The 15,559-nt window shown below is 38.4% G+C and overlaps 2 protein-coding genes across 2 annotated transcripts; both read right to left on the bottom strand.

The window, feature by feature from the left end:
* Positions 1-3,053: 3,053 nt before the first annotated feature.
* On the bottom strand, positions 3,054-4,977 carry LOC126792189 (uncharacterized). Its single transcript, XM_050518662.1, has one exon. It carries the CDS (start codon positions 4,950-4,952, stop codon positions 3,054-3,056), a length of 1,899 nt encoding a protein of 632 aa, XP_050374619.1. The 5' UTR covers positions 4,953-4,977.
* A 345-nt stretch (positions 4,978-5,322) lies between these two features.
* On the bottom strand, positions 5,323-6,965 carry LOC126792188 (uncharacterized). Its single transcript, XM_050518661.1, has 2 exons — positions 5,450-6,965; positions 5,323-5,348 (listed from the first exon to the last, which is right to left on the bottom strand). Exons 1-2 carry the CDS (start codon positions 6,948-6,950, stop codon positions 5,323-5,325), a joined length of 1,527 nt encoding a protein of 508 aa, XP_050374618.1. The 5' UTR covers positions 6,951-6,965.
* Between the last annotated feature and the right edge of the window lie 8,594 nt (positions 6,966-15,559).

Below are 15,559 nucleotides of genomic sequence, written 5' to 3'. Positions count from 1 at the left end.
TAAATTCGGCACTATTCACAACTAGAAATTGAAATTTTGATTCGGGTACTTACACTTCGATTTGGATTGATTCCTTTTGTGGGAATGTTGCTGGGACTGAGACAAGCAAACCCCCCCAAGAATCTCGAGCTATGGTGGCCGGAGGAGGCGGCGCCGACACAGCAGTAACTTCCGGCGGTTGCTACACCGTGTGTGGTTGTTGCCGGAGTTTAAGGCATAGCCCAAAAGATAGAGATCGTCGAGCCCGTCAGTTTGATAGGTGGCACGACACGAGGCGACGTCGGATGGTGGAGAAATCGGCCGGAGAAGGTTTTTTGGTCGGGTGAACAGTTCCCGAGCTCGGGTGAACAGTAACCGAGCGGATTTTTGAAAAAAAAACTGATTTTCTGATTTTTAACCTCCTCTCCTTCCTTTTATACTATTTCCAAAATCGGAAACGAACTTCCGACGTTAATAACTTTAGTGTCCGACGTCCGATTCGAACGCGTGACGTGTCCACTAACTCGTATCGATGAGCTCTACGACTTTCGTGAAGGAAGTTTTCGCAACCGAGCGATGGAATAAAAGTCGATCTATACGTTGGGGTAACGTTACGTTTTCTAATTAAACGATCCGAGAATGTTTCCGTTTTCGTTTCGAAATGTCGCAAACCTCCAATTGTCGTCTTGAATTAATTTCACAAGTTTAACACTTTGAAAATACTCGACATTTAGTTTCTAAAAATTCGGGTTATTACAAATAGTGAATATGATTCACTGAGCGAGAAAAGTAACAATACAATTACCTTTGACTTTTTACTGATAGATGTAAATTCTAATTCACCTTAGGTACAAAACAATTTCTTGGTGAGGGCGTGTAGATCCAGTCGGAGGTGGCCATATCGAGATTACATCGGGTCGGATCCGACAAATTTCGGTCAAGCAAAAAACTGTAGCCGCTGATTCTGGGTTGGAAAACAACCGTTTTGAGACGCCGTCGTCGAGATCCATCGGACGTCGGAGATCTGGGCTGCAAGGCGGAGGGTCTAGCTTTGGGATGACATCCATGATCCTGAACAAGAAGGGTTGTCCTCGATGGGCTTGGCCGGTTGGATCGTCTGGATAATCCGAGAAAACAATCTTGTTAGGGTGGCGTCGGGAAAGGTTGACAAGCTTCAAAAATCCGGACCACAGTCGGGTTGATGGTTTTGGATTGAGGAAGTCTGGTCCTTCGTCGGCGGGTTAAGGTCTCGGCGGCGCTTAGATGCGTTGCTAGTGACGTGAGGGTAGCCATGAATGCGTGGGGCTGCGGCGAGAGGAGGCAGCTAGCGTCGCTGGTCTGGGCAAGCCAGACGAAGGTAAATCAGAGAAAATGGTAGCCATGTAGATCAACACCGGTTGGTTTAGGTCCCTAGAGTGGAAATTTGGGTGCCCAAGTTAAATAAAGATTTTTTTCTTCACTTCTTTCGCCGGAGGAAAGGATTCAGCGGCGATCTAGGTTTTTTTTTTTTTTTCTCTTTTTGCCGAAAAACTCAAAGATAAAGCGAAGTGCTAATAACATGTTATTTGAAATATGGAATTGATCTACTCATCTTATTGCATAATCCCTTTATATAGGGAGAATATTACGATGTTAATTATATCATACATTAAGATGATAATAATGACTAAACGTTACACAATAACTATTGAATGCTAATCACTTAATCACCTCTCGTCTGTTACATTGATAAATGCACATAACGTGTTTTTCCTTCAACAAATTCTCAAATTTGTACGAATTAATTTTAGTTTACTCTCAAAACCATAAATGCAAAATCAGTCCACATCTTAAACTTTTTAAACATTTTCTTCCTTAAACTTTGAATGGATGTCAGAAAAAGACAACATTTAGATTTTCTCTCTGATTCTGATTATAATCGGTTAAAATTTGATTAAAAAATCCTATGAAAACAAGAATTCAAATCATATATGCAAGACCAAAACATAAATCCCAGCAATTTTACAAATTATAACAATATTGAAACTTTGAAATTAGGTTTCATAACATCATTAACGAGCATGGGCGTAACCACACTAGGGCGGCAAGGGTCAATTAACTCGGTTGAGATTGTCAAAGTATGTCGTACAAATAGGTGATTAGTTAGAGCAGGTGATCATATCAGTAGAATTGATCCGTCCAACAACAATGGAAAGTGATTTTAATTGATCCGTCCACATCTTTACTTTCAGTATTATATTTGCTTCTCCAATTAATTTCACATTTGGACAAATTTTCAAGTCTCTTACGCCCCCTTTTTTTAGCATATTTTCCTAATCAATAACCAATTGTTTTCTCATATTTACATAAAGTTTATGTCTATATATACAATTTTGGTTCGCTCTTCTCCATGAAGTTGATCGATACTTTCATATTTGAAAACATGGAATTCACAAGATTTATTCGAAAATATCGTAAGAGAAAAGCAACAAATTAGTTCCTTAAAAAATTATATTGGTTAACATGCATTATCTGAAACATTAATACTTAGTGTAATTAGTGTTGATATATTGACCCTCCTAGTTATGATTTATGGCTACGCCACTATTAACCATATAGTCCATATAAAAATCTGAATTTTGTACATTTTTTGATATCTATTAAAAATATAAGAGGAAATTGATTATAATAAAATTTTAAGGATTGCAATGATTTTACTTCTAAAGTTTATGGGAGTTAATGAAATTAATTCTTAAAAGTTTGCCAGTGTGAATTTCCATTTCTTTTATTAATTGGCTATAACTGTGTTACTGTGTTTTTCAGAAAATGAAACTTGAATTTTGTACTACAAGTCTACAAGAAGAATGTGGGTGCACGTGAATAGAATGGATAACATGAGCTGAACCTTATTAGGTAATTGAAAAATTCAAGGGCATACAGATGTTCAACATACAAAGTAAGATGGATGTCCAAAAGAAAACGATATGAGACAGATGTATGCATTCACATGCACCTTCTCCAAATGATAAACTGAATCTCACACAATACCAAATACACAAAAACATAATGAGTAACTTTAAAAATTTAAAGAACACTTAACTGAGCTCTTCGATTCGAACAGACGATTGTAAACTTTCCAAATCTATCCCACAGAAGCCATCTCGGTGAAAGTTTATATTGCACACTTTGCATTCAAAGACCAATCCTTTGCAAGCCATACCACATTTCTCACAAGGAAGAATGATGTATCTCTTATCAAATTGAATGGGGCTGGGCCACTTGCTAACAAGAGTGACATGGTGTTCTGCATGAGCATCATGCTTGTAAGTGATGCCTAGTTTAACTTGCGGATACCTCCCTAGAATGCAATGAGGATGACAATCAAAGTCACAGTGTCTGCACAGGTAGAACCAATGTTCTGGATCCCTTTTCCCTTCACAAATTTCACAATAGTATTGACCTTTCTCGTGTTCAGGACTAGCATAAGTGAGCTTGAGAGGATGATTATCGTATCGGTGCCCAGCAGTAAGAGGTAACTTAACACACGAAATACAAAGGTGAAAGTTGCATTTCTTACAACTAAAGCAGAAAAAGATCTTGGAACGACAACCCCTACAATAGAAGTCCTCCCATTCTGTATAAAGATGGAGCTGGTGAGGATGAGACTCGTGTTTAAGAGTCTTATTTCTCCAATAAGTACTGCACTCAAGGTCAAGGTAGAAAAGATTTTCGCTTGCTGGAGAGGCACATTCTTGACAACTGTATACAAAGCCCTGGTTAAAAATACCACACATATAACATTGAAACACGCCGTCAAAAGAAGGAGCCCGAGAAAGGAGTGTGAATACATGTGTGTGAAGGAGTGGGATGAACATCTTTGTCGGTAATCGAGCACATATATCATGGAGAAAGAAATGGCATGACTGTTCCTGTTTGGTACAACCGTAAAAAGTTTCAGTAATATTGATGGGTCGAATGCAACCTTCACAAGTCATTGTCTGATCTTTGGCCACCTCATGCTGATCATTCGCAAGTAGTAAATGTGGATGACTAAAGTGTTCTATTTGCTCTGCATCATCAAACTCATCATCATCACCAGAGAACCTGTTTGGGTTTTCTTCCTCCCGAAAATACTCCATTATCATGCATGTAGTGTGAGAAACATAGCCATAACATTCATGACAATAATAAACAGCACGAGATTTTTCAACAGTTGTGTTGCAGACTCCACAAAGTTGATCATCCTTAGGGTATATGTCTTCAAGAAACCAGGTTAACTTGAGGTGATGTTGGTGCCTGGACATTTTAATGTCACGTGGTAATGAAGCACATTCTCTATGGACCAAGAGCTGGCAGATGCTACAAATATAGTAGGCGCTGCCACTCCAGTAGTCACCACAAATGTGACAGTTGATGTGGAGGTCAGCCAATTCCAGGGGTGGGACAATGAACTGATGCTCGTGAGAGGCATTTCCAATAATGTTCTGCCAATTGGAGGCACATTTCAGGTGAAGGTTGAAGTCACATTTGGAACAATGGTAGCGATAGATGCAAGGCCGGTTGCAAGCATTACACAAGCAACGTACTTTGATATTCTGAACTGAATTGTGGAGAGAAAGTGGGTGTTGACGGTGCACTGGGTGTTGGATCTCCCTGTGTAACTCTGCACATGATTTATGGAGATTGAAGCAACATCTGCGACGTCGGTATGTACTAATGCATGTGTAACTAGGTCCGAGTATTGGATCTTGGCATCCATCGCATACAACTAGTGGACCGGTATATTCGTTTGCTTTATTTCCCCTCTTGAACATTAGTGGATGTTCGTGACTAAAATGTGTGAAGCCTTTCTCAGAAGCACATTTGAGATCGATGTTGAAGTCACATTGAAAACAGCTGTAGTTGAATCTGCGGCTACAGTCTTGGTCACAGAGATCACAATGACATTCTCGTCTTCCATTAAGGTGGAGAATGAGTGAGTGTCGGCGGTGCATCGGGTGCTGGATTTTAAGAGGTAGCTCTGCGCATGATTTATGCAGATGAATGGAGCAGCTTCTTTCCCTACCTAAGCTTCTTTTGCAAATGTAGCTGGGACCAAGCACTTGCTCTAGGCAACCAATACAAGAGACTGGTGGACGACCTGTAGATGGCTTATCAGTTAAGTTCAGTACGTGCTTGTGACTGAAATGTAGTATGCAATCTATGTTTCTGAAATTAGAGGCACATTTGACGTCAATGTCGAAGTGGCATTCAGAACATGTGTAAGAGAAGCCCCTGGAGCTTTTGCGACAAACATCGCATGCATACCAACTGTAGCTTCTTGATTTGCTTGTGATTAGAAGAAGCGGATGCTTATTGTGCATTTCATGTTGGAGGATCTCTCTGGGTAGCTGTGCACATGATTGATGGAGATTGAACTTAAAACATTGGTTGCAACTGTAATTTGGACCGAGTATCGGATCCTCACACGCAGAGCATAAAGTTGGTTTACCTGACGCTTCATGTTTGTGGAACAGTAATGGATGCTCATGATTGAAATGTTGAAAGCCTTTACAATCAGCAGCACACTTGAGGTGAAGTTTGAAGTCACATTGGAAACAATTATATGTAAATCTGCTACTGCAATCTTGGTCACAAGCATGACAAACGCATTCTTGTGCTCCATTTTGGTTGATCTTAAGTAAGTGTTGGTGCATCGGGTGGTTGATTTCAGGAGGTAGCTCTGCACATGACTGATGTAGAACAATGGAGCAGCTACTATCCCTCAACGAATTCCTTTTGCAAATGTAGCCAGGACCGAGCACTTGCTCTAGGCACCCATTGCAAGAGACTGGTGGGCCACCCTCAGATAAATTATGAGTCAAGGTCAATATGTGCTTGTGACTAAAATGTAGCAGACAACCCATGCTTTTGAAATTGGAGGCACATTTGATGTCAATGTCGAAGCGACATTCAGAACAGGTGTACGAGAAACTCTTAAAGCTTTTGCGGCAAATATCACATGCAAACATACTATAGCTTCTGGATTTTGCTGTGAGAAGAAGAAGTGGATGTTTATCATGCATCGGATGCTGGAGGATCTCTCTGGGTAGCTTTGCACATGACTTGTGGAGAATGAAATCACAACGTTGATCGCAACTGTAGTTGGGACCAAGTACTGGATCCTCACATGCAGAGCATAAAGCTGGTTGACTCGATGCTTCATGTTTGTTGAACAACAATGGATGATCATGATTGAAATGTTGAAACTCTTTCCAATCAGAAGCACATTTGAGGTGAAGGTTGAAGTCACATTGAAAACAACTGTAAGTAAATCTGCTGCTGCAATCTTTGTCACAAGCATCGCAATCGCATTCTTCTGCTCCACGGAGATTAAGCATAAGCGAGTGCTGACGGTGCATTGAGTGTCGGATCTCACGTGGGAGCTCTGCGCACGATTTATGTAGATGAATAGAGCAACTATTATCCCTATTGGCAATTCTTCTGCAAATATAGCTGGGACCAGTCACTTGCTCGAGGCAGCCAATACAAGAAACTGGTGGACGACCTCTAGATGGCTTATCAGTTAAGTTCAATATGTGCTTGTGACTGAAATGTAGTATGCTATTTGTGCTACTGAAGTTGGAGGCACATTTGATGTCAATGTCGAAGAGGCATTTAGAACATGTGTAAGAGAAACTGTTGAAACCAACGCGACAAATATCACATACATACCGACTATATCTTCTTGACTTGCTTGTGATTAGAACGAGTGGATGCTCAGTGTGCATCGGGTGCTTGAGGATCTCTATGGGTAGTTGTGCACACGACTGATGGAGTATAAACTCATGGTGGATAGAACATTGGGGACAACTATAGTTAGGACCAAGCACTGGATCGTCACATGCAGAGCATAAAACTGGTGGATCACCTGATGCTTCAATATTTTTTTGTGGGGCTTCTCCCTTGAACAACAATGGATGTTCATGACTAAAATGCTGAAGCGGCTCCATTTCTAATGTTTCTTCTTTTGTCTGCATGCAATTGACAACTAATTTAATATAGATGCATGAACAAGAATTAAACCTCTATAACTAATTGAGCCAATCGAGTAATCTATTTTCTTTATATTGGTAAAATATATTGTCTAATTGCTAAATTTTAAAGGATATAAAGAATTCAATTATGCATAGAAAAGCAATCAAAATGAAGTCCATAAAAATTAGAAAAACCTTCAATATTATGGTAAAGTCTAGAATTTGGTTCTATGTCCTTAAGATGAATTTGCCTCCCCACCGGTGCGCGTTGTAAAAGAATATAAGTGACAAACGTCTCTCAGGATACAACGGTTTTCTTCTTATAGTAGCAACACTCCAAACCCATGAACATCGAATAAAAATTGTGTTTGAACTCTCTCTTAGGAAAAACTCATTTGATTTTCAAGTGAATTATTCAGGGATTTTAGATGATTAATTTGGGTTCCTAAGTCATTTTTAACAATTTTTAAAATTTTAATCAGAGGATAACAATCAAGTCTTGGAGTCTTGAAACATGTAGTAATTGCGGTGATCCCAAATTAATAAACAAGCAAACGATGTATTAATCATCCAACTCGAAAGACTCATAATCTCTTGCCTGATGTCGTTATCAGCAGAGAGGTATATAATGGCTATTCATGCCACATAAGTTTTTTGATTTATCGTCAAAAAATGGTAAAATGGGATAAAGTTTAACAATAAGAACAACTCATTTAAACAAAATTATGGAAGGTGGTGCTATGAGACTTAGATGAACAGTGCACCCAGCAAGATAACAATGAGAAATAGAGATTAAGAAAAGACAGGATACCATCAATATGAATTGGTGCATTCTTGTAGCGAACTCGAACGATAAATAATAAACATCAGATGTCGTGCACTACCACATCACCAACTGCTGCCTCGACTCCTCTAAAACGGATATCCAAGTATCTGATATAGTAGTGTCAAATTTGTGTTCCACGTCTTGAATGATGAAGTAATCCTAATTTGTATCACAAGAAGTGTGGGCCAAATAAACGACTCAAATACAAAAACATGACAAATATTTTGGTCAAATTATCCTTCTCCTAGTTTAATCAGGAGAAGTCAAAAGTTAACTTGGTCTGAGGTAAGAGTGAAACGGTTAAATGGATATATTCTGGTATCTCTCCATTTTCTCGGAGTTGTCGATTTCGCTGAGAGGAAGGAGGTCTGCGGTGGAGAAATGGCAGTGGAGATTAGCGACAAGACAGAGGAAGGATATCAGATTAGGTTCAAGTCAGTATATATTAAAGAGAGAGCTGGATTGGATTTGAGGAAAACAAGTTAAGCTCACCAACCCATCTCTATTTTGTTTTAAAAAGTATCAAGATTGTGTCGAGTCTGGAAGAAGAGCCTAGGAGGAAGTGCTTTCGTTTATATTTTGCTTTGTAACAGTCACACCTCATACATTAGTGGTGTTGGGTGCTTAACGTTTACCGACGCTGGAACAAACTTTGTCGTCCTAAGGAGGAGAGAAAAATGAGTTTCAGAGATTTGTATGCTAGTTTTGTTGGCTCACATGGTTGGAGGTGACGAATCCTACTTCTCTGGTTGATTTCCAAATATAGATTTCTGTAATGCTCCATCTCCAATTCGTTCCTCTGCTTGTTGGAAAAGTATTTTTGAGGCTAAGGATTTTTTGGTTGATGGTACTCGGTGGCAGATTGGTACTGGTAGTCAAATGCACACTTGGGAAGCTCTCTGGTTACCCAGGCCCAGGAATTTCATATCGGTTTCTCGGTTGAGTTCTAGATTCATCATGGTTAGTGATTTTATTACTGCTAATAGTTGACCCGAGAGGGTCGGTATGGAAGGAGAGAAACCAAAGATTATGGAAAGATAAGCGGTCTACCTTAGCCCAGGTGCATTATAAGATTCGTTCTTATGCATCTTTGTTGCAGTCAGTTTGGCGGACTAAAACAAAGCAAATTTGTTTGTGAACGCCTTGGGTTCCTCCTCCTATTGGTTTGCTTAAGGCTAACTTGGACGGTGCTTTTGACTCTACCTGTAGACAAGGGGGGCGTGGGTGTGGAGATTAGAGATTCCTCAGGTGTCATTGTGGGGGTATGAGTTCTCAGCTTGATTATATTACTTCACCAACGATGGTGGAGGCTATGGCAGGTAGATTGGTTAGTTCCTTTGCGTTCGAGAATGGTCTGGCTCCTATTATTTTTTAGTCTGATTGTTTGCAGCTGGTTCCGGCGACAGTTGCTTCTGGTAGTGATGATTCTGATTTTGGTTTAGTGGTAGGGGATATTTAGGTGTCTTTGGCTACTCCTTTTTCTTTTTTCACTCATGTTATTAGGGAATCTAATTTTGTTGCTCGTAAGATGGGTAGGATGGCCCATAATACTGGTATAACCTATAGTTGGTATGGAGCGAGTCTTTCGGATGTGGAAGCTCTCTTACAAGCTGTTTATACTTTTGTAGAGGTGGCAAACAAGCCAAAATCATGCTCGTACCGTGCTCGGACCGACCCAATTATTTATCGAGTTCAGACTGTGTCGAGCTCAAAAAGAGTTCGGACTGAGCCTGGCCCATAGAAGCTTATATCTTAGCTCAGCCCGGCCCATTATAATAACAGACTTGATCCGGGCGGGTCATTAACGGACTCGGGACGTGCCAGACAACTTTTAACGGGTCAGACCCAGGCTTTTTGGCCCACTTACCACCTCTAATATAAAAAATCAACCATGTTGAGAACTACAATTTTATAATGGACTTCATTTTAGGTCTAATGTCTTAGAGGGCTACAACGTAGAAGTGACAAATCCTAAAAAAAATTTGATGATTACTATTAAATTCACCGATTCGACTTAGAATGTTGATGTAATGACAACAACCATTACAAATTGTTTCCGACATTGCAAGAATCAATGAAATAATGGTATTAATTTTAATCAAAATTTAGTGAAGATGAAGGTATTCATAGGTTACGTTAAGCTATTTATGGTTTTCGTTATTGATATGTTATAGAAGTTGAGCATCTTATAAATAATTCTAGTGAAAATAACCGTGTTACAAATTCGGTAATTAATTCATCAATTATAAAATATTTTTAAAAATATTTATTATATTTATTACTTTAAATATTCGATAGGACGTAAGGGGAGTGCTAAAAAATATTTTAACATATGCATTTAGCGAAAATTCTAATAATATTGTGACGCCTGACTAGTTGAATTTTGTTTAAACTGAAAGGAATATAGTGGATAATGCATGGTTGAATTTTCCCCATATAAGTTCATCATTAATCTATACGATGGTAGGTAAGTGGAGAAAGAGTTTAAGAAAAATAAAAGAAAATAGTAGTGGTGTGACAATTAATTACATCTTTTATGATTTGGCCGGTTTCGAACATTGACAAGATTTGGCTTGCTACCGAAGGTGCCAATCTTGTTCCAGGTGGCAGCGGGGACGTCGGGGATGGATCATTTGCCTCGTTTAATCCTGGATTTCCTACTACTTGGATTTGGACGGAGGATCTGATTGCTGATTCATGGGTAGGTAGTGTCAATTTCAAGTTGAGCCTATCTAGGTCAGGGGTTTGGTGGAGGTCGAGGATGGTTAATGGCAGAGCCTCGATCTGTGGAAGTGATGATCGAGTTTCATATCTCGATGTGGTCGATGATGACAAATGTCTCCCAACATATGGAGTTGGATTTCTCGCCTAGATTGCATAATTGTTGATGTTGCAGACAAGGTTTCTTGTCCAACCGAGAGGAGTCATTATAGTTGATGGTGTTGCTCTCCGGTGAGTCAAAGCAGACGTCGGCAAAAGAAAATGGATGTTCCATAGAGCGTTCGTCTATGGCTTGGGCTTCAGTAGGAGTTGTTGAGCTGGCTATGACTAATCAACTTTAGATCTGCATGACTTGGGCTTTTCGATGGCCTAGTGCAGGCAAAACTAGTAGTCAAGAAGATCTATTCTTCCACTACTAAGTTGGATACATTAGGGCTGTTAATCGGTTCCGGTTCCTGAAGGAACCGTTGGAACCGAACCGTTTTTAAAACAGTTCGGTTCGGTTCGGTTCTAAAATCTAAAATGCATAGGAACCGTTTGGAATCGTTTTGGGACCGGAACCGTTTGCAAAAGGGAGAAATTGTTTTAAACTAAAGTACTAGTTATACTCCATTTGAAGAGGACAGAGACTATGCCCTGGTTTGGAATTATCTTGTCTCGAATTATCAATCTTTCCTCATTTCTTGTCACCAGATATAAGTATGATATGCTCAAACTAACATCAGTCTTGAATTTAAGACAATGTTTTTTTGGAACCGTTTTGGGACCGGAACCGTCATGGAACCGTTAAGAACCGAACCAAACGGTTCCTATTCTGAAAAATACAAGAACCGAACCGTTTAACTAACACTGTTCGGTTTACGGTTCCACCTATTTTTAGCTGTTTTGGAACCGTTTACAGCCCTAGGATACATTGAGTTCGGTCACCGTGTTTAGGAGATTTGGTTATACCATTTATTCAATCTTCAAAGTCTTACTAAGCACTAAAATAAAATTCTTATAAACAGTATTCAAAATGGCATGTAGGTGTACTTTTGGCTTTGTAAACATAGTTGCTTCTAGGTTTGGAGGTCATTTGGGATGGCTCTTATTGTTAGTTCTTATGGGTAAATTATCTTTGTACTCTTACTGAATAAAATTTGTCTTGACTTCGTACTAAAAAAAATAAAGAAAATAATTTGAAAATTTAGCTAATAACTTACTTGTAGTTAATTAATTAAAGGAACGAAAAGAAAAGTAGTGAACTTAGTTGAGACTAGACATTTATCAAATTAGTAAGGAAAATATATATCATAGAAATGCATAATAAAAATAATTGATAGACTTAGTTGAGATGGCTAAGTCATTATGTGTGTAATTATGTGATCAGAGATTCAATTCCCCTCAACAACAATGTACCGATATCACGATATTTTCAAATAAGTGATCGCACGGTAAATTTCAAAATATATCCTTGGGAAAAGAACACACCGTAGGAGAGATATAAGTCCTATACGTAGGAAACAACCATGAGTTGGTCGATGAGACGATACGAGCCGGTTGTAGGGAGGCCGACACAGAGAGCGTAGCTAGCCGAAGCTACCCATTGATTACAGATGGAGTTATTCGGTATTTTGAAAAACTGGTAAAGCTTAGACCAGAACTCAAAAGAGGACTTCGCATTATAGTAAAGATCGAACGTTGGTATCATGGAGTGGAGCATCTGATTGATATGTTATATTATAATTTTTATTATGTTTAGAGAGAATCAGGTTTATTATCTATCAACCGTTGTAAGATTTTTATCTATCATGGGTATCGAGAATTTGAGAATGGAGACTTTGAGTTTAGAGGGTTGTGCAGCTTGTACTAATATTTAAGATTTTGGGTCATACTTGGGAATCTTGTTTAATTTTCACTAAAAAGTTACGAAAAATAGGACTAAATCCGTAAATATAATTATTTAATAATGAGTGAGGAAACCACCTTAAATATAGGGACTACATATATAATATACTTATCATGCAAGGTGGTTGCATTCTTGAATCTCGATAAGTAACCTGCTGCATAAAACCCAACATGCATATATGTATCGATATTCGGGAAAAGATGCATGACTAAATTACATAAATTTGAGATTAAGCTACATATATTGGTAAGAAAAAACACATCAGCACCAATTGACATGAACCGCCCCTTGTAGTTAAACACTTAAACTGAATAATGTACAGAGAGTAAGTCCAGAAAGGCGTACCTTATCCATGCAACGAGTTCTCCAAATATACAACCAATCTTAGAAACTCTGATGCAAATATTAGCTAGGTTGATAGTTGATACCAAATATAGCTGGGGACCTTCGGTCAGGAGCTGAGTCTGCACTTGCTCTTTTTATAGTGAGCTAATAAAAAAGGTAGAGGGATATATTTACACGCAAGTAAAGTATATAAACAGGATATGAGTAAAGAGATCAGCATATGTCGGCAGCTGGGAATTAAATTCAAGAAGGCAAGTATATATACAGAACCTGGTGCTTCTGTTTCTTTTTATTTTCTTACACTCAGTGAGCTTTAGAATTTGGCTTGCTTTTGTTTTTGTAGCATGTCCCAGAAGAAACTGCTTTGTTCTAGCTAAGCTTTCACGTCTTTTTTTTTTCTTTTTCTTTCTCAGGTGTAATTGGCCTTTTCTTTTACTTTGGTTATTCTTACCAACCTAAATGTTATTTTCCCTTGATAAATTTTGATACCTCTCTCTCTCTCTCTCCCTGATTTTGTTTTTTTAAGTACTAAATATAATCTATTTTCCAATTATTTTTGTGTAGCAAATAGTGTGGTGATCTAATGTTTTGTGATGTCTAAGTAACAGTACTATTTCCATTCTTTGTTCCTCCCTGTTGCAGTGTACGTAACTGCATTCAACTCTTCAAGGAGTCTTGATTGATGGAAAATCCCTTTTAATCAAAGAGAAGGAGCCAAAAAAAAAAAAACACACTTGCATGCAGTCTTACTACATTTGCCGAAAAATTTGAAGAAGACCTAATGCAGCTCAGGCATTAAGCAGAAACACTATTTTTTCTGCCATATGGACGAAACAAGACCTTGCTAGCCGTTTGATGATTAACAATAACAATATAACATGAATTTAGAAAGCGACGACTTAAATGATCGAATTTGCCTTCGGGATGATGGACTCTATATAGTTTCAACTTTCAACCTCATGTCTTAATGGTTAAATTTAGTCTGAGCTAGGATAAATTAGCAGTTGAGTAGGTAATGCATAAGGGATAAAAACGAAAGAAAATAGATAAAACAGTCGTAATATTTAGGTCATTTCACTCGTAATATGATCTCCAAATTTGTACGTCATTCCAGTAGCTGCACAGGCATTCACAAAATAAGCAGTTGAGTATAGCATCCATCGAACTTATGAAAGAACATGACATTCTGAGTAATCTGAGGTCGTAATATACTGTCATATGTTCTTAAGATCTAACCCTAATCCATGTCCGAGATTATAATTTGTCCGTAAGACCCTAACTGATAATTTTGACAGCCATGCATGTATAGAGGTCTGGCCTTTTACTGCTCATGGTCTATTTACTATGTAGGTATCAAATTTATTTAATGGCAATTGAAGAATTTGGTAGAATTGGCTTAGTCATCCAACCTGAAGACCTCTATTGACGATATCAGTAAAAGGGTACTGAGGAATTCAACTGATATCTGTATATTGCAAACATGGTCATCATTTGGCCCGGCATAAAAGTCCAATGGGCTGCCCAGAGGCCCAATGGGCCAAGGCCCGGCCCGATCAAAAGTCTAGTCAAATTCTGACCTTATGAGTATTAGGTTGGGTAGAGGCCGAAAGTTCAAAACCTATGTCTGGCCCGTTGGAGCCCATAAGGCTATTCATTTTTTAAATTAATAATTTTATATGTATTTATTTGTTATATAAACATATACATTAAATTATTTAGTTATATTTCTTTTTTGTATTATATTTAGTTTAATAATTATCATATCCTATTTTTTCTTAACAAATATTACACATAAATATAACAAACCCAACCCAGCCCGTAAATTTGAAGAAAAAAAATAGTTGAGGCCCGGGCTGAGCCCAGTAGTAATGAGCGGGCCCATTACCGACCCTTACAACCAAGAACGGGAACACTAATAAAGCATCTTAAGGGAAAATGACATTCAACCATCTAGCTTGAGGATAGTTGAAAAATCATCAAGACTTGGTGGAGTTATCTTGGTGGTATTCATATTGCATGCTACCCTGGTAAAGAACTCTTCACACTCATTGTTAGTGATTCCCCAAGAGTATCAAAATGAGCTTCCTCGTAACATCTTGTGATGCCAAACCTGATCAACGCACATAGCGCTTACACTTGAGTGCATGAAGAAAATGAGGCAATTCTGTCGTCCTAGTTTAGTTAGGGTTACCTTAGTCCACTCATTATTAGATCTGTATTCCTCCACAAGGCGTAAAAATTGGTAAAAATCATACCAAAGGTCCTCACTTAGATGTCAAGTGCGGACATGCTTCACCATGTAACATTTTAAAGAAAATAGAATCCGAAGAGCACAATATTGAAGGGCTGATGAAGTTACACTCGGATAATCAGGAATAGAGGTTCAAGAAGACGCATATCGTTCTGGATATATAATAGCTACGATTGTTGTGTAGATAGGAGAAAATGGAAGACCATTTAATTTTGAAACTTATATGGTTTTCGATAGGGCTGCATGCATTTGGATCGAGTATGACTGTATGAGTCTTATAATATATGATCATGTAAACTTACGTCCATAAGTCTTTAAATAACATAAACTATCAACCACCACCCACTACATGTATGGACAAATAAAGTGGGGAGTTATAGGGAGAAATTTTGTGTAGATGAGTTCTTTTAACACTACTAGTAAAAAGAGTTCTCACACTGATTTTAATCAGTGAGAATTGAAGGTATTTCACACGGATGTCAGTGTCGGAAAGCTATTAAATACGGTGCGCATACGGAATATCTATCAGTGTACTTTGGAGGAGGGCTAATAGC

The sequence above is a fragment of the Argentina anserina genome, chromosome 4 (assembly GCF_933775445.1).
Source record: "Argentina anserina chromosome 4, drPotAnse1.1, whole genome shotgun sequence".
NCBI lineage: Eukaryota > Viridiplantae > Streptophyta > Magnoliopsida > Rosales > Rosaceae > Argentina > Argentina anserina.
Note: the sequence above shows the minus strand (reverse complement) of the source record. Positions and strands in the feature narration are given on the sequence as shown.